The following is a 25,104-nucleotide window of genomic DNA, read 5'->3' as shown; positions in this document are numbered from 1 at the left end:
GTATTATATTTTGGTAATTTAAGAAATGTTATAATATTTTAATTTTATATGAAAAAAAAAATCTATACTCTGGATAAAAATCAAAGACCGCGAGAGAATAAATCGTCGTAGAACGCTGAATGAATAGGCTAAATGGAATGTCATTGAGTGTTGAATCATGAATACGATACTATATGTCTGTGGCAGCAGACGGAGTCTCACGTATGGCGACATTGCATAAATGTCCTGCCACTACTTACCTCGCAATAGCGATACAGTTTCAGGAATTGAATAAGAGATCCGCTAAAAGAGAATGAAGAATTGATTGGGTCAATGAATGCCGGTGACAACACTTAATATCGTGTTTCATACAGTAGGTATAAAATATCTGATGTTTCATTAATTCGACGTGTGGTCGCCGTAGGTGGTCGAAGGTGTGGCGTATCGGGCGATGCCGAAAATCACAACATCTTCGACAGCGCATCAACATCCGGAGGAAGACACCTCGCTTGCGCATATTAATTATGCTACTTGCCAATGCTAATTAATTCGTCTAATTAACTAGGCGACGCGGATAATACGTGCGTACGTTAACGCCTCCGTTTAAACATGATAGACGTACGCGACAGTCTATCATGTTTAATGTATGCGTCTTGCGACACAGTTTCTATTTTAATTTCAAAATACTTTTCAAAATTGCATTAAAAAAAAATGTTTTATTTATAATTACTATTCTAATCTTTTCTCATTGATCTAAAGGCAGTTATTTTGCGACAAATAAGAAAATAATTTTAAAACTAACTTATTATACTTATCGAGAATGATTAAGATGTTTTAATAAGTTTAGCAAATAATTGTAAAATTTGTTAAAAATTTTTCCAGAGATAACAAAAGGAACAAAAGTCAGCAGAAGTGTAAGATTTCTTTTAGGGCTTTTATTAAGATAAATTGCACACTTTATACACAATGCCACCTAACTGAAGGTAAAATTTTTTATCGAGTAGAATTCTTTTATCTCTTCCAGATCAGATTTTTCTTTAGCACACCAGGTAAAGAACCTGAAAGAAGACTGATTTACAATGGACTACTGCAGTAAAATTCAACCAGGTTGTTCAGGAGAATAGATAATGTTACTCTACAGATTTTAAGATTCTTACTGCCGGTATGAAAATCAATAAACATATTGTTTCAATCAATATTTTCTCTTAGCACGAAGTAACATGTTGAATGTAATATTTAAAAAAAGAAAATCTCTTTAAGTCAAACAGTAAATCTAAAATAAAATTGTTGATGAAACGAATAAGTAAAAATAAATGCAAAAACTTTGTTTAAAAGAATATTGAAAAATATTTTATTGGCAATAGCAATAGCATTATAATCTGATTAATCTGTCCGTGTTTTAAGTTTTCATTGGGTATGAGTAATTGTATTGAAAAGTTCACGGTTGATCGTGAACGCAGCCCGATACCAGAAGAGCGGCGAGTTGTGACAGCTTCTTGGAAAAGATTAGGCGTCGTTAGCGGCCTTCGCCGGACATCGACCCTACCGGTAGTCGGTACTTTCTTTCTCAGACTCCGTTGTGCGTGCGTTTCAAGATGTTGCGGTCCCAGACATCAAATGTTTCCGTATCGAACCAGAAAGGCGTCTGCTTCTCGGCGAAAACCTTGTCAGATTACACAGATTCCACGCAAACCCGTCAGGTTAGTCCGCCATGTTAATCATAAACGACGGCTCACCTCAGCCGCCATTTTGGTACCATTCGCTCTTTGTGATAGTTATTAGAATCGCATGAGTGGGCTTGAAAAGTATGGCGGTTAGTAATTATGCCGGAAAAGCCACAGGTGAGTCTGCCGGAAAATGTTGTTTTAGCAAAAGTTATAAAAACGAAATAATGGACTTGCGTATTTGACTTTAATTTATATTTTCTAAGTTTATTACGTATAAAAACTTAATCACGCTAAACATAAGAATTTCAAATTATTATTATTATTATTTTGAATTTGTATTTATTAAAATAAAAATGCACATTTAAATGAAAATGTTTAATTCTAGAATAAATATTAGGTATATATAATATTAATCAAGTTTCTCTTTCGTTTTCTCTCCTCTACATATGTTATGTTTATTTTTTTAATCGAAAGAAGCGTATTCCATGCATCCAAAAGCGTTGAAATTTTCGAGTCAGCAATTATGGCTCAGGTAACACGAGGCCTCGAGGCCTTAGACATGATTTCAATGGAGAGAATAGCATCGCTTTGTTGACAATAACCAGTGCTTACCATGCTAATTGCGACATTGTGAAGCCTGTATTGTTACTGCAAAATCAGTTCATGACATGCCTGTTAAAATAAGATAAAGGATTTAATACTCTCGAGTGATCATTTGCAATTTAAGAAATATAGATTTATCAAAACGCAATATTTTAATTAACTCTTTAATCTTATCTTCCATTGCATATAACTTTTTTCGGGATTTCGGGAGTTCAATTCCTTACACATTCTTTTATTACCTTCAAATATAGTCTATCTTATTATAATATCTTCTCTGTTGCATAGTTCCTATGATTATACGTAAATAAATATCATCTTTTCAAGATATAAATCTTTTTTATAATAATAATAATTTATCGTAATTTTTCTTTTCTAAAGTGAATATTTTTCCTTCTAAAAAAGAGGCTAGAAGTATTTTATAACCTGTCTCATTTTTTTTAAAGCAAGCATTGTATGCATCCCTTCAGAAAAAGCTACATGTGTGTTCTATTATCTGTCTTGAATACAATATTAAAATGTATTTCTCTTTAAAATACAATATATATATGTATATACACAGTTTATGCATACGTGTATACATTTATATAAACTATAACAGTTCTATTAAACCCGTTGCAAATATAGTTTTATTGACACAAAGAGACATCATAGCATGAACTGGTAAAACAATTTCTGACTTGCCTTAACAGTATCCTTTTGATCCAGATACTGGGGCGTGGCGTTGTTCGATGTCGGTTCTACCATTGGTTCGTATCTTTTAAACCATTCACTGACGCCGATATGCTTTACAGTAGCACTCCAACATATTATCGATCGTTCCATCAGGGTAATTGAGAACTTATGGCATACAGGAATAGCAGTCAAATATGTTATCATATATTCTTTATGGACAGAATATTCATATACTTTACTTTCAAAACAAAAATGTGAAACAAAAATGAAAAATTACTTAACTGAAATAAAAGAATTTTTTATTACAATACCCTAAATATATTATAAAAGCTCATTAACAAGATGCAGAACAAAAAATTATACCGAAAATTATATACAACTATATTTCAAATGTATTAATTTTTAACTAATAACTGTATTAATTATTTTACACATGGTAAGTATGTATATTATCATATAACGTACGACACGCTAAGGCAACGTAACACGTAAAGATAATAAGATAAGATATTGTTACACGTAATACAGTCATTACATGTTGCATATGCATTGCGTAGTGTATAGACTAATATACCATTACTGGTTTTTCTAGGGCAAGGTGTACCTCCTCATGGGGTACCTCTCACTGTGCCCGAGAACAGACTCGTGGAAAACGTGAACTGCTTCCGCGTAAACTACCGTCAATTCTAGCAAATCATGAAAATTCATAGGAATCGCTTCCCGGGATCGTGTTACGACCTCGTAGCTTTTCTACGAAGCGACGGAACTGAACGAACCAAAACCAACCGGACTGCCTTTCGACGGATAGCTCACAAGGTTTCTGAGTGGCGCTAAATAAATTATTCACGCGCTGCGCGTGCATTTTCCGATAATGATCGGCAGATAAACTTGGATCTATGCCACACGTGCGATTACAGTCAGCATTGAAGAAAAAAGATGTTCAATATCAATAATTTACTTGGTACAATGTGCGCTGCAGTTTATATTCTTACTTCGTCGATAAAACTTTAAGAAAATGTATACTTACTTTTAATTGTCAACAGTAAATTACAATGGGATGGAAAAACTTATAAAGCATATGTTATGTTTACTATTTATTTCTTTTTTTAAAGATAAGATTTCTTATTTTTAATTACCTAAAAGTGCAAAATTCAAAATTTACAAAATTAATAAATTTTATAATTTTAAGTTTTAGCTAATAGATAATAATTGCACTAAAATAAAGCGTTACAATTAAAAGATTAATTATAGTTAAATTATAAAATTTAATTATAGTTAAAATAAAATTGTGTTTGAACCTTAACATCAAATTAATATCAAATGTAAATATAAATTGATATAAATGTATAATTGATGTACCAATTTTACCAATATAAACCAAAACTACATTGTTCTCGATTTGCAATATTCATAAAATTTATTTAAAAGATTTAAATATTGAACTATTGCATTTCAAATAAAACATCTTACCTATCTAATGAATCTCGCATATCTAATTAGTTATCTCATTCCGCTATCATTAATTATTAAAACAGCGGCTAATCAATTAATTTCCATGATTTGTGTGAATAATTGTACTTCATGATGCAATATTGTCGGTAAGTCTACGCGAGAAAATTCGTAGTTAATGGTTAAGTAATTCTAATGCTCGGCAATCAAAGCGATGGAATTTCCCAGGACAAATAAAAGTTGCTGGGTAAATCCCCGGTCTCTTTAATATCTTTGAAATATAAATAAATCTATATAATACAAAATACTTGTATTACATATTTCTATTTTATAAAAATGTGTTATGTATAAATAAAGAGATTGTGGATTAAATAATATACCGTATCAAGAAAATTTTAAATATGTATCAAGCGAATAGAATTGTAAATGTGAATCGGAACTCGTATTACTCATATTATATAATCAGCATAGCTTGAATATTTTTTCCTGCAAAAGCTTTTAAAAACTATTATAAATAACAATAAGTTATAAATTCCGTTAAACAAATTTAAATCAAAATAAAAGACTTATTTTAAAAAACATATTAAAAACTTATTAAATTATACAAGACAAACGTGCATTTTTAAATAAATTTCAGATTAATTCTTGTTTTTCAAATCAAATTAAATAATTATAAAACAATTTGGATATTTTATTAACTAGAATCATCAGATTATATCGTATTAAAGTGTTATATGTAACTATAGCAGTATAGCATATACAAACAGCGTTTTATATAATTTTGTATTCATCAGAAAAGATTAAATCGAGAAAAAAATAAATTCCTATTTTAAAACTTTAACACTTCCAAACATATGTTTCATAACACACTCGATTTGTAATTCGGCCAAAAATGGCGGACGTTTAATTTTAGATCTACGCAATAGGTACGAAAGTAGCAACTATCAGAAACTAAATTTACGAATTTCTAAATTTAAATCGACTGTACGAACTATTCCATTTACAATATTTCTTTACAATGAATTATAGTGTACCGTTGATTCCTGCGACAGCAAAGCTGTTGCATTTAAATCTACGTATTTATAGATTATGGTTTCGTATTTATAAATGCATAATTTTTCTGCATAAATTAGAAATAAATAGCATCAATTAATAATTACAAAAATATTCAAATTTTTAAATAAAAAAATGTTTATCTAAAGCAAAGAATCATTTACATGTAGTTAAAATTAAATTTGAGATAATTGCGTTACTTGTCACAATAAAATATTAATTATTTAATTAAAAATATTATAATATTGCTTTACTAAATTAATTAATTAATTAAACTAAAATGTTAAATTTAACTAAAATGTTTAATCTTTCAATAAACTTTTAAATATACTGAGGAAAGTGTAAATACATATAATGTATACAATGTGATACAATTTATCATTTTTAATGATAAAAATTTATAGAGACATAAAGTAAGTTTTGATTAGTAGATGTTTTTAGAGTGGTTAGTAAATACCTTTCGATTAGTAGTTATTACGTAAGCCATAATATAATCAGCATTTCCTATGCGACTATGGCTTCGCTTGCATATTATGCTATTGCAATATATAAAATTATATATTTCCTATTTTTAGAATCTTACTCATGTAGATAATATTATCAGTATTAATAGTATAAAGAGAAGGTTAAAGAAAGCACGATTTTAGTAGAATTTTATAAGCAGAGTAAAAAACTGAAACTTAAAAAGTCTAAACTTTCTATAAACATATAGCATATTCGAATAAATGGTAATAAAACTTCAACTACGTATAATTAAGAGATTAAAACATAGAATATTTTAGTCTCAATACATTTCATCAGATATAAATTATATCATTATATTCAAATTCATATCTAAATTATATTATATGTTGAGCGCTTTGTATGTATGACATAATACCGCATTTTTTTAAATATTTATATTATATATATATATATATATATATATATGCAACTAGTCATCATGTATATATATATATATATATATACATGATGATTAAATCTAAAATCTAAATGTTCACGTCATTCCACTATCACTGTCAGAAATTTGGCGCGTTCGCCGTCGCTGATTGCTTCGCCCTCCAAGTCTCGCACAGTCTCGTGCGCGCATATTGCGTGGGTTCGTGTATACATCCGCACGCTACTTTCCATGTATACGAAGATTGTTCATGTACATGAAAGAAAAAGAGAGATGAAGAGAGGAAGAAGGAGAGAGAAGGAACGTGTGCGAAGGCCCCACCACGAGTCTACGTCGAACCCACATATCTACATACTAGCGCGGAGGAGGCACCTACACGCTCGTACCAATACCGACGAATACGCTAGACTGATATATTCAACCGCGTTGTTCTCCACGGCCTCTCACCACGGCAGTCTATTCCTCGCCACGATCGTTCCGTTCGCTGCTCGCGGGCTTCCTGATTAACGTTATCTCGCGTATTTCGGGAGGAAGAGTTCTGCGTATCGTTTGCCCTCGCACATCCAAACCACGCGCTTCCCGGTGAAAAGATCACCGGGAGTAAATCTTAAGGTGTCGGTCAAGGTAAAGAAAGCATCTCGTGGGCCCGCCGTGCCGCTACGGTGTCATTCGCGCTGGTGACACCGTTATTCCGTCCTTGAAGAGATACCAGTCGCGTGAAGAATACCTCGGGCTGCGCCGCAAAGTCGCAGTACGTTCACGTTCGTCAGATTGCTTCCTGTTCGCGTGCATCGCTGTGGAAGATTCCAAGCTGCGTACGAGAAAATTCGCCTTAGCCGGGTGAAAATAGCCCGTTGACTTCAGGGAGGACTGCGAAGAATCATAAGCCTTCGGAAAAGAGAGAGACAGAGACAGAGAACGGGGAAGAGAGAAGAAAAAGTAAGATTTTTGGAATTTTAATTGAATATGCAACATGCGTATGCTTCTATGCATTAATTAACATCAATTTGATCTGGCAGTTGTTTATAGCCCCATGTGATTAACTTGTTCATCAAATAGTCTATTCTCGTCACGAGATTACTAACAAAATGAAATATTTAGATAAAGAATGCTAGTATCAAATTTGCGATTTAACAATATTTTAAGAGATTAATTTTGACTTTTAAATTTAATCTTTCTATTATCACATTATTTAAAGTACATTTTAATATATTTACACATTTACTTCGATAAATATTTATATTTAAAATGTAATATAAATTGATTATTAAAATATTATATGTTTTTTTATGATATCAATTAAGTAATTGATGTGTGTAGATATTATTACGTTTGATCTTATTAAGCTATTATGCATAAAGCTGTTGTGCAAGAGAAAGTCATTGGAGGGAGATATATGCATATTATACGGAAACTAATCTGCATAAGATTAGCTTCTAATGTCAGCATAATTAGTTTTTCTTAGTAAAACCACTTCCTGGAAATAGAATTAAAATCTATAATTAAATACTTACAAGGGACCCTTACAAACTGCACAATAGCTACAGCATAGAGAAAATTATCCAAACATCTTGACTCCCTTTGGATCACTTTCCACCCAAAAATTAGACCGGAAATGAAATAAATATAAATAATAAAATAATAAAATAAATAGAAAATAATAAAATAAACGTTTTTAAATAAGTTTTCCCTACGACAAGCATCGAAAAATTAAAAAGAAATAAAATTTATTTTATCATTTTTTATTTATTTTATTATTTCATTATTTATATTTATTTTATTTCTGGTCTAGTTTTTGGGCGAAAAGTGATCCAAAGGGAGTCAAGATACTTGGATAATTTTCTCTATGCTGTAGCTATTGTGCAGTTTGTGAGGGTCCCTTGTTAGATAAATTTTGTAAATATTTTGTCGAATATTTTCAAGCATTCAATATAATGTATATACAATTAAGAATAAATTTAAAAACTATCTTTTATATTTGTAAAAAGTCCAAATTTTAATAGAAAAAAAGCTCTTCTCTTAATTACATTGTAAATTGTTTATGCATGTACAGACACTAGTTGTGACACTTTTTTTTCATAGTTTTTAATATATATTTAATATACTTAATATATAATATATAATATATTATTTAATATATAATATATAATATTTAATATATTTAATATATAATAGGTGTAAATTTTTTAATATATATAACATTTAATATATTTAACATATAATATAATATATTTAATATTTAATATATTTAATATATAAGTGTAAATTTGATAGGTAACTAATATTTTGCAAATGTGAACCACGATGGTATACTATCTTTAGTCTAAAGAGAGTACACCACTCGTGGTTCGCATTTGCAAAATTAGTGCGTTTTGAAACATATTAAAAAAAGTGTCGCAAGCGATATGTCCATATGCACATATGCGACTGTACATATGCAAATACAAAATAATGAAAACAGATTGTATTTCTTAAATTTTACAAGAAGATTTAAAACAATTAATAAAAACTATTTTTGAAAATTTTATAATTCTAAATGTAAAAATTATTATTGTGAATTATTCATTGCAAAAAGCAAATTAATCTTTGATTAAATTTAAACAGCCCTGATTTATAGATAATACTACGTATATAAAAATTTTTGCCGCCACTTATTAACCTTAGGGCAATGTTAAACGAATCCAGTTGTGCCAATGTCTCACATAAACAAGAATGACCTAAATACCGTTTAATAAACGGATGAGATATCAAGGAATATATTTGCAATTAGGTATCATCAAAACTTACAAGAATGAGACAACATCATTTTAGCACAAAACGAATTCTTTCAATAAATTTGTCATTTATAATAATCATTACGATACATTTATAATAATCTATACAATTTCATTGTTATTTAATCTTAATACAGAATATATTTTATTTATTAATACAGGATAATTTCTAAAGTATCAAATAATAGTTTAAGAACAAATCTTTCTTAGTGTTTGTGCACTACTTTATGTAAATAAGAATTTTCTGAAGTATTTAACTTGAAACAAACAAGAGAAGCAAAGAGCTTATCTCATTCACAATGCGTATCTAACAATCATAAATCAAATTTTAATTAATCCAAGCGTTTAATTATTTGCACATGATGAGCAAATATCGCTTATCGGGTAGAATGCTGGTTGAAGAAAAAATTAATGCATACAACATATCTATACTTTTGTGTGTAGCATCTTGAAAATAGAAGTTTGTTTTATTAAGCAATTCAAATTAAATAATTTTGTTTAACAATTATTTATATATTTATATTTACGTATATCGTTTTGTACATAATGATTTTATAGCACGATGAATTTATACGAGAACGCAATTCAATGAAATGAAACATCTAACCGCGAAACATTATTTAGGAAAAAGTATTGAATTATCAAATAGTGTTATCAAAAAAATACGTATTTTATTTTTCACTTTTAACTTTAATTGCAAATGAATAGGCGACATACATTAAAACTATTGTGTAGAATAAAATAAAAAGTTTTTATTCTGTTTTGATCTATTTATCCCAATGAAGTGACACATATAAATCGGAATGGAGATACGATAATCCCTTTTGTTATCTAAAAATAATTCTGCGTTTATATCATCTATTTTTAATGCATAACGAGAAAAGATTCTGCAACCAGAATACTTTCTCTAACAGGGCGTATATAAATGATACCGTTGTGTGGGCAAATAAAAAACACATAAAATACCGGATACGCGGATCGATTAATTACGACATATTTAAAGCTAAAAATAGAATAGCTTTTCAAAGAATAATAACAAGCATAATATAAAAAAAATATATAAAACACTCTCGTAAGGTGTTATCTCTATAAATAATTCCAAGTTTCTTAATTGCTTCTTCGATTTTTGTACGTAAGAAAAATGTATTATTCGAAGCGAAAGAAATGTGCACCTCCTACATCATCTCTGATGCATTTCTGATAAATTGCAATTAATATTTAAAAAAAATTATATAAGAAATAAATCTTTTTATTTATATATCTTTTTAATATCTAGTTTCAGAACATATTTCTAATTTGTACATAAAAAAACGGATGCCATTTTATTTGACTGTATGTTGCTTCTCTGACATAAACGAGAATTTTACTTTATTCAACAATTTTAACAGCTGTCGCTTATCGCAAAATTGTATTCGCAAAAAGGATAAGAAATTGTGATCATAAATAGTATCGTGGCCGATAATTGGGACAGATTCTTCCGGAGGTCTACGCCAAGAGTAAAATCGATAAGTCGTGCCCGCGCCCTGAAACAATGTCATACAGTTCGTCCGTCGTGTTGGCGCCGTAAGGACGCGTTTATTCGTGCCTTCGTATTTTCTTTTCTCCCTAGTAGTGAGTAGTGCAATACGTCTTATCTTTACGCATTTGTTTGCATCAATATAACACACTTGAGACGTCATTTATATCAGTTATTTTGAGACACGGTAAGGAACAATATATCTTTGCTATCTATTAGTAATAAAATATAATTTCAACGAAATCTCTGAGATCAATACAGTACATGTGTTTGATGTTATTCGTGTCGTAATTGTATTTTGCAGCTGATAAGCTATTTTTGAAATAGCTTATCAGTTACTACAGGACTTCTATTGCGAACTGTCATGCCGGTATAAGAATAAAATCCAGTAACGATTCTAATATATTGACGACTACCAATCTATACATACACCCTATACCTTCTAACGTGCACATCCGCGACGGCGCAATTTTACGCCACATCGTATTTTTTCCACGGTCGATAGAGAAGAATCTGTCAATCGGTAAAGAAGTTTACTATGACGTAATTTACACACAAATGCAGAAAACACATACGCGCACGCAGCGTTTTCTATTTATGCTAATACACGTGATCTTCTGGCGTAGAATCTGACTCACTATTTCTGCGTGGGCGTGCAAACGGGTTAATCGTCTGTTCTACAGATGTCTCCATTGACATTGTAAAAGATATATGATAATACAAAATAAATCATGGATTCCTGTCAATTTAAATCATTCTTGCTTAATCCTTTCGTAAACGATTTAAATTATTATTCGTTGCTGTTTGTATTTCACAAAAACCCAAGAAGATTCACAGAAGAAGTTACTATGAGAGTCTTCATTAGGACTTACAATAATTATAAAAAAATAAAATAAATTTCTATTTTGCGTTGCCAAAATACAAATTCTATAAAATAGTAATAATAAAATAATAAATTATATTATAACATATTCAACGGCGGTAAGAGTTAAAGCAAGCGTTCTACACGATGATTCAATCGTTCTGGATTGCAAAGATCCTCGTTCTATCAACCTATTCTACCAAGTGCTAGTTTCTACAAAAGTATTTCGAATTACTTATCGAAACATTATTACCTTATACATTATTACCTAAAAAAAAAACATTCACACGACCATCGCTAAACTTTAATTGAGTTTTCTATATTTCATCATGGATATACAAGAATAAAGTATATGATGCAGGAAAAACGAGCCAATTACTAGATTTGATTAATTTATATATTTGACGCAATGTAGTAATCTTAAGAGATGTTTGGTTTTTTTTTCATTTTTGCTTTTATACTTTTCGTTTAGGTTTTTTTTTTTTCATTATGATGTAATACACTTATATCGAATATCGGTAGATGCGCAAGATAAAAATTCTGTTTATCAATTAATAAATTATATTGATAATACTCTCTTAAGTCTTAAACTGTCACATGATTAATAATATGTATATGAATGAACGATTATGTGATTCATGCCGAATTTGGTATTTGCGAGCCGCGTAAGTATCTGAACATCCGTATCCGTGCAGATAAAATTATTCAAGTTTATGCTCGTACATTATGCTCGTGTAAAGTGTGAAACAAATCATTATCGTCTCCATTGGAAGTTTTTTTTCACAATGAAGCGTTTGCGTAAACCGTTGCAAAATACAAATAACAATCATCCGATAACCTTGCATCGAGAAAATGATCCGTGTAATGGCATACTCGTCGCGCTAAAATTACTTAATGAAATTGGTTGTGATATCATCGCCGAGTTCTTACATATTTAGAAAATCTTCCATATTTTTATTGTTTCCAGCAGCATTTTTAATGCCCCGAGTAACCTAGATATTTTTTTGCCGCTAATTCGTTACGAAGCTGAACGCCTCGTGCGGCGTAACGTCGGATTACCGGCGCGGCGTGCGTCGCAACGGACGGAGCGAGATACAAGTTTGTAGCTTCGAAGCTTCCTGCACAGTTTGTACATATTACGCATATGCTTGTCGATGCGCGATTAGTTTCACGTTTTCACGGATTCCACCGGCGATTTTCTCATGAGTCACGGCTCGTCAGCGTGACTCACTCAGCCGCGTTCAAGTTCCAGCCGCTCTCAGTTTGTACCTGCTTCATCCTAATTTAATGTACGGCCTGATATTACGAACCCGTGATCGTGTCATGCTAATCGCCACCTACAAGAATGACGGATCGTCTTTTTTTTCTCGTTCACCGCATACCGCTTGTTACTAAACGCATGTATTTTTAGTGCTATTAAAGCCGAGGGAATTATTCATCACTGTTGCAAATTATGTATAACGCGTTAACACTTAATACGATACTTTTAAATGTTTGGTTTTTTTTACTGTTCGATTATCTTAGTAAATCAAACATAATCAATAATAAGATATAGTAAATCCCAAGGAGATTTCCGATGGAAAATTTGCATAGACGTCTAATGCACGCCATTAACTGATTTAATTCTAATGAACGTTGATCTAAATCGAACTTATAAATATTATCATGTAATTATATTTCATTGAAAAAATCAATTACGTATCGTTGCGGTTAGGTTTATATTTACTGTACCTTTTTCTGTAATTTTTTGTTCTTGTAGAAATATTCCATGCACGTGCGAGGGGTACACTGATAGAAGCCAATAAATAAAAATACAAAAATACAAAGTTTCTCTTGTAAAAGAATATCATAAATAATAATTTTTCGTTCTTTCCTATATTTCTCTCACACTCAAAATATTCCGTACTGTAAAATCTTTCTTTGCTAATATCTCACTTTTATCGATAAATTATTTATCAACAATATAGTTAACGAAAAATCTATCCTTTTAAGAGGTTTCTTAATCTGACCCTTTCATTCTGACCACAACTTACAATTAGATTAGCGAGATTCTCTATCATAAGCGTGGAGAAAGCCCACACATGCGAATATATGAGGGAAGCATGAAATACCGTAGCGCTCTCGCGCTAATATAACGAATCAACCGGCGCTCATGGTCACGAGGCCAAGGTCGTCGGTCTTCACTGACAGAAGGAAAGAGCGATTCGCGGGCGTGCACACACTCGCGGACGCTCGTTCCCGCGTGTGCGAGAAAGTGCGCACACGTGCAAAGTGTGCGCTTCTCGCCGCCGCGGTCGCGCCGTTCGTGTACGCGTGCGACGCACACGCGCCCGCACGCTTAAACTTTCCGCGTGCGCACGAGCGCGCGATGATACCGTGCCATGCGTTGTGCGCGGATATGCATGTTCATTTCGCGCCGCCGGCAAGTGCCGCCCGATGAGATAATGCGGTTATATCTGTATGTACGTACCAGTTTCGTTCGACACTAGGTCAGAAGACTGTTGGTCTCGGCAGATATAAATGAATCGATTAATGACCACGGAAATTGTGCAAGTCGTGTGAGTTTTTGATTTAGCGCAGGAGAGCTATGGAAAAAAAAGGAAATTATATTTTGAAGCATTTTTAAATAAATGTAAATGTTATTACATTGTTTACAGAGACAAATATAGTGGATTTCTTTTGTTATGTTTATTGTCCCCTTAAATAAAAAAAATCAATAATAATATATAATAATGATAATGACAAGTATCGCTGGCATCTTTAACATTCCTGTTGTTCAAAAACACGACGATATTAACAAATGAATCATACCTAATTTAAACATAGACGTTGACATACGCACGAAGATTCTAAAAATATATTCGCTTATATTAAAGCGCGTGTCCTTTAAAATTGACATTCTTAAGATAATGAAGAGCAGTTGCTTCTATTTACAAAATTAGTGACGTGTTAATTATATCACGCTACGTATACCATAATGTATATCATGTTACACAATTCAAGCGACCTTAGCGACTCAATATACTTAATCGGTTAATAATCGCGCGTTTATCTATAATTATGCTATAATCTCTTGAGATTTTGCTCTCTTGACCCCGTAATTTCACAGACTTTTCGTGATGTCACAGTATAAGCTTAGTATAAGTAATATGATAAAATTAATACAGATATCTTTTCCATATCAACAATTAATAGAATGCTGTTTAGTCTAATGTGACGGAGATGTACAAAAAAGGATAAAGTATTCTCAACAAAATTGAAGGAAATGATGTGCGTAAGTTTATCAATGCTGTGACGTTAGCAATGTAGCGATGACAGCTATTACGTCGCTAACATGTCATAAATGATGTAGTTAATGTTTATAAACGATCCGGGAAATTAATAAAGATTAAGCTAAGAAGACGGCAATCAACGAGAGACAAAGTGCCGATAATTTCCTGGATAATTGAAGAAAACGACGAAATAAAAACATGTGGTAGTTTTCCGATCTTTGGTCAGAAGTTTGAGTTTTAGCGTATTACAGCTACTGTTCAATCTCGGCAGGGTCTTATTTTAGCTTAATTTTAACTGCTTCGTAACATCGATTAAGAGGCTTAGTAACATCGATTAAGATGAATGATTCCGTGTTACACCAGAGAACGCTAATTACGTAAACGGATGAATAATGTTATTGTATTCCATTACGGGGCTATACTTATATTCAAGCATCTCGGGAGGAATTTTCGACGTATGACACACCGCGATGCGAAATCTTCCAAAGTTCTTCGAACGTTTGCGGAAGTGACGCAAACTTTGGATTATTATCTCTTCTAAGACGTCATAAGAATTGTCGTACTTTGGTCGCGTGTCAACTTCCGCTTTGTGTCTATCCGCAGACCGCTCAACAACTTATACTCTATTAGAGAATTATTATTCTAATCTCGTACACGGTCATGAATAAAGAGCAACTTTAACGATTGTGGTCAATTAAACCAATTAATAATTACAAATAAAAAAATCATATATATAAACCTTTAAATAAAATATTAATAAAGTTTTTACGTATTTTTGATTTGTAAATATTCATACTCAATACAATTTACGGCAATTTAATAGAATTAATACATTTAAATATAAATAGAATATTCTATTTAATTAAATTAATAATAAAATTGAATATTCACATATAGTCTTTAATTTAAAACATCCGATTATCGAAACGTTACGGCCGATTATAGAACACGGATTTCGGAAGTTAATAAATTCGTACTAGTCTTATTTCACTGCACTTTCACTCATTTCGTTACTATCTCCGTTCGCTTTCTCGTCGAGTGAGCCAAGTGCAACGACGCAATCAGCACGAAGGCGGATCTTGTAATGACGTCAGAACAATTTTCTTATCGCCTAGTACGATATCTCCTACGGAAAAAGGATTCTCGACGCTGAAAATTTTGCATTTGAATCTAACTGGGGAAACGTGGGAAGCGAGAGGCAGTAATTTATGACTGATACATGAATGTTTTATAATTCTAGTAGGAAACTTCCGACTTCGCGAACAGGAAACACCGAGATATCGGAATCTGACGTTCGTTTACTGGAATCAAAGATTCCAATTTCTCGTAAACGGTCTACGTCCTCGCTACGGGATTTCACACAACGCGCGAATCCTGAATTATAAAACCTAAATCTAAAATAATCCAATGACTTTACCTCGTTGAAGCTCAATAAGCTTTTATTTCTCACAATCAGAAGTTTGCTAAATGTTTCGCATTGAAGAACATGTTTTATACAGGTAAGAAATCTTAACAGAAAATCTGCAATACTATCCTTAAATGCAAATTAATTGAAAATGATTAATTTAATTAACTATTTTTTTAAATAAGACTTATATTTTATCGGCAAATATTAAGAATATAATAATAATAATAATAAGATAGAGCGGACATTTCAATTCTTCTCTACAACTCCCAAAATATGTAGACATATGTAGATCCAATTCTGGGGTTATTTCATCAAGTAAAATATATAGCGAAATTTAAGCGAGCACGTGAATCCTAAGAGGTTAGTCATAGATCGAACTAATGTATATGTATCTAGCGCCTTTGTACTAGCCTTCGAAGGTGCCCAAAGTGGGCGTGATGAATCGAGGCAATGAATTATGAATTCCAAGCCTTGCACTGCTTTCCCGATCGCTCTCATCGGGAGATCGAGGAATCAATCGGGCGAGCTAACGGTTGGGATTACCGGCGCGCTTCGTTGTGCAATCTTCTTGACGTCACTCGGTCGTTACACTTGCTTACGACTGATTCATACAACTCACGGGCTTGAGCGCCGCTTAGTATTCTCTGCGCTCGTCACGCGAGTATGTACCGCGCAAGATCGTACCTCTATGTCTTTCCTGCAGCGACAGGAAAGCACTTTTTATTGACTGGCGATTTAGTTCGCAACTGAAATCATATCTTCTACGATATTTGTATATCTGCGATACTTAAATGGCCATAAATATGAAGATGATAGTTGGACAGATTGAATCTTAAAGCTAAAGTATCAACGTAACACTGCACTCGAATAGTAATCACGATGAACACTCAATCATATATTTACCCTTAATTTTAATATACTTTTTATATTTAATATATAATATATACGTTTATATTTTTCATTAATTAAAATTTTTTTTGTTATTGCAAGAGAAGGAAATGTAGATCCCTGTGAATCTATATCTAAATGTTTAAATTGAATCTTCATATAAATTGTTCTCGAAATTTAGAAAATGGTGATTAGACCAAAATAGCAATGATGATTAGACCAAATAGCGATTGCTTACAATCTGATAATTTTAGACGTAGCTGCATTTCATTCCGGTAATTGTATACTGATACAAGTGCATTCACATGCACTGATAAAATCCCATGTTCGTGATCGAGCGAAGCATAAAATTAAACGATAAGCTCGCAGAAACTGGTCTAGGAAACGTAAAGTTCCTCTTTGACGCGGATCGTTACGAAAAACAGGTCAGTACTGCGAGAACGTACTTTACGTCACGAACGCCGTTAACATAACGATTTATCCAACGTATTATCCAACTTTTGCGCCGTCGCGCGCGTGTGCGCGTAAGCTGCAAGGCCGCGGATTTATAGCGGCGCGCGATCGTTTGGACAGTAGAGATCGATGCGTGTGAGTGTTGCACTTGTACTTCGCGCGAAGCTACATACGCGGGTCACACGCAGGTCATAGGCAGAAACGCCATTTAAGGTAAGCGCATGCAGTAAAAGAGAGAGTTGCGCCGTCGTCTTTGCTCGACGTGTCAAATCATAATCTCCAAATGTTTATTCTGACACTATTTCGTGAATTTATAAAGCCTATGTTATTATACTTTATCGCATTTAAATTTTAATTTTATTCCGTTTATAAGATATATATTTTATAGGTATCCATTTAAATTAAATAGTAATTTAATTTAATTTATTATTATTGAAATTACAGAAATTATTCAATTTTATAACTAATTTATGTCACAATGATAAAGAATTACATACGTAAAGCAATATCCAGCATATTTTTAAGTGATCACTTTTTAAAATTTAGCATATTGGGGAACGCAAAATGACATTAGCATGTGATAAAAATGTAAATTGCGATTCGTATGATAGAGATAATTAAATATACCTATAAGTATAATAAAAAATGAGTCTCAGAGAGAAGAAACAATTAAAGTTCAACAATTCTTGAATTTTTGAAGCGTAGATATAGCCTTTATTTGCCTGAGCTATGCGGAAGAACAGGTCCAAACTTGCACGAACATGAGAACATACGAACAAAAAAGGAGCTAAACTCGGCATCTGATCGAAGTGGGTCGATCATTTAAAGAGTGTCCTCCAGAATAATGACTCGATACCAACTCATACTGGATGACAGTTATTGATATTTATTAAAGTAATCTCAATATTTATTTTTATATATTTATTATGTTGTGCATTATTTTTATGTACGAATATAACATATAAATGTTATTATCGAATATAAATATAATTGTTGTTGTTGAGTGTTTAAATTGTCAAAATAAGAATTCATAATGTTTCACTAAATATACAGTTATAAAAAAAAATATACTTATCAGCTAAACTTTTTGTGACCAAGTCTTTCAAGGTCTCGCTGTATGCTGTGTCATGATATAAACGATGCTTCTATTTATTCCCGCGAAGTTATATTTTCTAGTCGATCTTTCGTACGGTGATAACATAATGACGCTGATGATAAGCCACAATCACTTGATTGCATTTAATATTTTCGATTTAAGAGGCGGATGATCTGGTTACTGAGAAACTTCTCTCGTTCATTTCTCGGAGTTGCGAAATGACTCAGCAATCGAGTTTACCTGCGACCCTCTCGCTATATTATTGCCCCTGAACCCGTGCGTACAATCACAAATTGTATAATCAATTAAATTTATAAATATAGAAATACATTATATAGACAAGATAATGTAAAATTAAAATCATAATAATAATTATTAATTTTAATATTATTTAATTGATGGTATAAAATTAATTTTCTCCTCATTCTAATGGCTCACGTCAAATTCTCAGCTTAATTTATTTATTTGTTTATGTTTTTTGCAATTAATTCAGTCAATCACAATACTGAGCAAAATTATTCAAAATTCTTTGCAGTTTATACAGAAATCTATTTTATTTGCATAATACTTGCTTGTAAACATCAGATATAATGCGCGTAAAAAATGCTAAAATAAGAATTTTTGTAAAATCGGTTGACGTATTTTTTTGACAAACCTATTTAAAAGATGTACATCCAATTGTATATAAAGTGACTCTATGTCGTCAGAGATCGATTGTAATTCTTTCTTTCCCAAAATATCCTCGCAAGTCCTTAAGCGGAACGTGAGCCTGCGCACGTTTGCAACGAACTTTACGGTCGCGTGAAAATAACGATATGGGTATGCTAATTCGCCACGCGAGCCGGTATGCTAAGGTCGGTATCGTCACGCGTCACTGACCGTTTAGTTGTACGAAACGGTGTGTACGGTGTCAACCCGGAGATTAGAAAGGCGACGATTCACGTTGACATGCCGAGAGTGTGAAAATCGCACGCTAACCATTTACTTACATCGTTTCTGAAGTCGATTTGAGAAAAGGAGAAAAAGATCTCGCCTCGTATCGTGCTGTGAAGCAGCGCGCGCAGTCCTTGTCGCATCCGTTTTACCTTCGACATATAGCAATTATTGATCCAGAAATTACAAGCGGCTCTGTACTCGATCGCTGTAAAATTCTCTAAATGGCCTCGATCAAAAGTCGAAGGCAAGTTCCGCGAAAATGATCTCCGGTACTCGGATAGAGACGCAACAAACGACGTATTTGCAGTGCCGGAGAGGTGAATCAGGTGAATGATAATTGTGCCTCGGTATCGTCTGGACGTCTTGCGCAAAGACCGATCGCCTGTCGTATATATATGCATATTACGTAGTGTGCTTCCCCTTTTATGAATAATAAGCATAAAAAGAGACCTTGCGATGTAATATAATGATATGCATACGTAAATGGTCTCGCGAGATCGCGCGATTGCGAATTAAAAGTACTCATCTATTAGACACATTTAAGAAATAATGCTATTGTATAAGTATTACCTTATACATATATGTGTATATATATAATATGTAAGTCTTTTTAGATTTCGATTAGTCTTTTGAAAATAATCAATGTATCTTGAAAGTACATATGTAGGTATATATATACATATATATATATATATATATACACCTATATATGTACTTTCAAGAGATATATATATATACATATATATATATATATATATATATATATATATATGTATGTACGACATACCAAAAAATACAATTTAGTTACTTAAAATTCCAATTGTTTATCATTTCTACATTTATCGGATGCCATAAGCGGAACAGATAATACGCATCTTCAATTTACACAATATTTTGCAATAGTGAAATTTCGTATCCGGGGAATAACGGAATGTACGGTTGCATGAAAACGAGAAAAGGATTTGCATAAGAGCCCGGCGCGACGATTGTGAGACGAGGCGTTTCGTAACGGGATTCAATCTTGCGCAAGAACCCGAAAAGACGGTTCTAAACTAAATCATCCGTCGTGAAACGATTGGAAGGTGGTCCAACACGCTGGTGGCTTTTACCGCCAACGCCGAAGGAATTCACCGGCAGTGATTCAGAGCACGAGCCGCGTCCCAGCCTGGGACTCCCAGGGCGTACGAATACCAACCGGTCCCCGACGATTTTCAGCACCTCGTGCTGCGTTACCACCGTACGCGATTACTTAAGCAGGCCGCGTAACTCCCTGGATCGTTGGAAACTCTCCAAATCAATGACGCAGGTGCAAGTTCGCAGAAGCATTACACGCAATAATTTCGTGATGAATGTGCACCTATGGATACTACGACACGTAATCGAGTTTTACCCAAGCTCCATTGAACAGAGAATCTGCGAGGATGCGAGGAAGAGTACTAACTAATTCACGAAAATAGTATACTACGTCAGCGTAAGCATGAATGAGATCGTGCACCTAAATGTGTTATATAAGCCAGGGATATCCCGTATCTTCGTTATACAAACATATCTAATCGGAACAGAATTGTGTATCGAGCAATGCGTAAGCATTGCTAAGCACAATAATTCTACTGCAAATCTACTTTCTTTTTAATAATGCAAATAAATAAACATAATTTATTCATTACGATCAAATTAAATGATTATTTAATTGCAACAGGTTTTGAAGACTCCGTAGTAATTTTTTTGTAGATGATGCACCACAAAAAATGCTTGCATCTTGTTTGTATTATTTAAAATTAATCATTAATAAATTGTGATCATCGAAACTGGTGATATCATGAAAAATTTAACAGATAATTTGATATTTATATCAAATGATAATGAGACGTCTTCTTGAAATTCGTCGTGCAGTTATTAGGAAAGACGCGTCCTTAAAGCCACGACCGTGCGCGGAATGGGGTCAGAATGTGTATCTTCCGCAAGCAGGTTCGTCGATTCCGCAAGACCTTCGGTTTACGCGTCCTTTACGAAGACATTGGCTCCGAGATGAATGGAGCATTCTTGGAATCGAGATGGAATCGCGATGATTCAACAGTCTCGACGATCCTATGCGCGCTCAATCCTCTTACAAATGTGCCCTCGAAGATTGCGTGTATGACGAAGCATCTCACAAAAATTGCGCCCACCCAGTATACATTCCGGAAATACCATAGCTTCTTGTCTGAATATGCAACGCTTGTATCGAAAGAATAATTTCAACTTTGAGAGTCGTGCATTTATAAAGATTTAAATTAATTTTTTCAGTTTTCTTAGGAACAAGGCAAATATAATGTATACAAAAAGAATATATATATATATATTTTTTTTCAGAGACCTTAAGAATTAATTAAATTAATTTTTTAAATTAAGCTCGTAAGCCGTTTGAAAAATTTTTTCTATGTTTATTTTGATTCTATAAATTCGTTGAGTGTATTATAAAAATGAATAACAAATAGGTTAAAAAATAACGATCTTTATCTGAGAGAACGCACATTTATTCAAATAGCGAAAGAATACTTGTGGCAAAGAGGTCACATGAGCGCATACGTGAATGAACGGTTTGCACATCGCATGACTATCGATGGTATGCAATCTCCTCAGTTCTGTTTGCGTTTTGTATCGAAATGGATAGCTGACGGATGGACGCGTAAAGTGATCTTCCGATGATAACGAACTGTAGAGCCAGAGTATCCATAACGTAATTAAAGATTAAATACTAGACGCTAAGATTGTACGTGCATTGCAAGTCTTTTATAAGAGAATAATATCAAGCATAATTAAAAGTGATAAATTTTACTTTTAACCTTCTCAATAAATATAATATACATACATACACACATATATATATATATATATATATATATGTATATATAACTCAAATAGATGTAAAGTTTTATATACATATCACGGAAAGAACGATTTTGTTGAAAGGTCTAAAAATTTTGCTAAATACAGATCTGAAAATAATTTTTTGTTGAATCATCAAAATAATTTGTTGGAATGTTAAAACTGATAAGCATTGCTATGAAACGTTTTGATATTTTAGCAATCATTTTGACTTTCGTACAAAATTATTTTGATTATTGAACAAATATTATTTTCAGATCTGGATTTAGCAAAATTGTTCTTTCCGTGAGATAAAAATATGTATATAAAGAGAGAGGCTGTATACAATTATAAAAAAAAATAAAAGTGTAAGGCGAATGTGATTTGGAACTTTACGATGCGACGCGGTTGATACAAATGTCTACGCGTCACATTGCTGAGTTAATCGATACTCTGAGTGAAAGCATGAATGAACGTAGCAAGCCGAAGGCACATGTTGTTGACGGTAGCATAAGCTCCTAGGACCTATCAGAAATCTTATCGAAAGAAATGAATACTAAAAATAAATGAAATAATGATAACTATCGGAAGTAAAGGATGAAGCGACCGACGTGTGGGGTGTATCTCGAGTAAGACGCATAGCGCGACGGCAGCTGAGATGAGAATTGCACAGGTGCACGCTAAGAGGGTAAGATGATATCGTGCGATCTTCCGACCTCAAGTGAAGATCCGTCTCGACCCTGAAGGGTACGAACGGTATGATGATGAATCATTCGAAGGAAATAATCTCTGTACATACCAACGCGTTACGAGCGGCAAGTGTGTGTACTTGGATAGGCACCGGCTGCTCCGACCACGTGCCATCGTGTGACCGCAACTTGTGCCTACATAGGGTGTTCTGTGCATGCTTTCTAAATTCTTTTACTCTCTAAAATATGTATATAAAAACAAATCTGATTTGTGATTCTATCGACGAATATGTGCTCATCGTACATTATTATATTGAACTCTTTCGTATTTTATTGCAAAGGAGATGAGCATTAATTTATTAAAATATTTAAGACACACTGTAAGTTAAAATGTGAAGTCAGATGATCCGAGAAGAAGCTCGGTTCCTAGTATGCGCTGTCAGGAAAGTACAAATGATACACAACTTACGCCTGCTGCTTGCACTGGCGAGCACAACTGGCATCTCCTCTGCAGAAACCTGCGATGATTACGAAGAAGTCACTGTAACAGGTGCTATCCATCTACGAAGCTGATAAAGTCCATTGCAATGTCGATATCGCCCCACCTGGCTTGATTCGCGTGAGAAAATTAACGTGACAAAACGCCATGTGTTCAGTATCTTCCCCCTGCAAATAAAAACAAGATAATATTATCGACAAGTTCTTATTCGTTAGACATTTTTTACTTCTGCATTACTTATTCTTTATATTGCGTTATAATATTTAATATATAATATTAATTAATACAAATAAATTTACTTTAAAAATTAATTTTTTTTTAATATATAAAAATGCGATATGTGTGCAGCTTAGTTTTTTAATATTTATATTTAGATATAATAAATTTAAATATGTAGCAAATAAAAATTATGTTAAGTTAATACTCAGTTTATGTACACAAATAATAGATGTACATACATGTGTTCCCTCTTTTCGAAACGTGACATGAAACTGCACAAAAGCGCAAGCTGACCTTTGCTACGACATCAATAAATGTAAATACATTGCGCGGCACAACAATCGAATGCGATGTATCTCGAAGACTCGTCTACCAAGCGAGCATGATTCAAAGCATGTTATTAAGAAACAATACCCGCATACTTGAAGGATGACTGCTTTTTTTCTTCCGCCAAGCAACTATTACAGCAGCGGTAAATCTGACTTACGGACTAACGAAGTTGACCGCAGGATAAATATACGGGGGATATTCCAAGAGAGAATATCCTGCTTGGCGCGTAACATAACCGTTGCATAAAGCTTTAAAATATCTCGAACTTTGTATATTGTCTTTTTATGCGTTCATCTTCCCTAGACATCAAAATTTTATGAAATTCGTAGAAGCTTAATAATGAATAGATGTATCAAGTATTGAAAATGTTGCACATACAATTACAAAAAGCCTTGTAAAATTTTGCGAAGATGTTAATTTTTATTTTCTTTTGTTGCAGATCAGATTTTCCTGATCAGAGTTCCTCGAGGAATAAGGTGAGTAAATCAAATATTTTCAGATTTTTTGTTTACAATTACCTAGCGAGACATAATACATACAGAAACTTTGATTTGTTGTTAATTATCTAGCGAGACATAATACATACAGAAACTTTGATTTGTTGTTCGTCATTTCTATAAAAAAAAAAAAAACAGAAGTATGATGAAAAATTTCAGAAAAAAATATTTTCAATGATTCATCTTCAATTTGTTACAACTTGAACTTCGTCTATTTATATGTTTTCACGGATGCTTATCAAAGTTGCATACGCGTAGATGTTTAAATTCCCACGAGATGTATTACGTCGCGATAGACGGTATGTGAAACCGATGCCAACCGAGTTTATGATAGCTCAATATATTGTCGCTTATCTTTGATATTAAATTCCTAAGCGGCACATTGATACATCCTGTTTCAACAATGAACTGACTTAGTATTACATCCGTCACCAAATTAACTAACTGATGACTGACTCTTGCGACGAGAAATGTTACGCGAGAAGAGCAAACAAGAT

At 32.9% G+C, this 25,104-nt stretch overlaps 1 protein-coding gene across 1 annotated transcript; it reads left to right on the top strand.

Moving 5' to 3' along the window:
- The first annotated feature begins 1,395 nt into the window (after nt 1-1,395).
- Nucleotides 1,396-3,961, top strand: LOC105449975. Its single transcript, XM_011689465.1, has 3 exons — nt 1,396-1,679; nt 2,955-3,075; nt 3,514-3,961. The coding sequence occupies exons 1-3, from the start codon at nt 1,396-1,398 to the stop codon at nt 3,577-3,579; spliced, it is 471 nt and encodes a 156-aa protein (XP_011687767.1). The 3' UTR covers nt 3,580-3,961.
- The last annotated feature ends 21,143 nt before the right edge of the window (nt 3,962-25,104 follow it).

This window comes from Wasmannia auropunctata, unplaced genomic scaffold (genome assembly GCF_000956235.1).
Source record: "Wasmannia auropunctata unplaced genomic scaffold, wasmannia.A_1.0 LD336071.1, whole genome shotgun sequence".
NCBI classification, from domain to species: domain Eukaryota; kingdom Metazoa; phylum Arthropoda; class Insecta; order Hymenoptera; family Formicidae; genus Wasmannia; species Wasmannia auropunctata.
The sequence above is the reverse complement of the archived record's forward strand: the minus strand, read 5'-3'. Positions and strand labels throughout refer to the sequence as shown.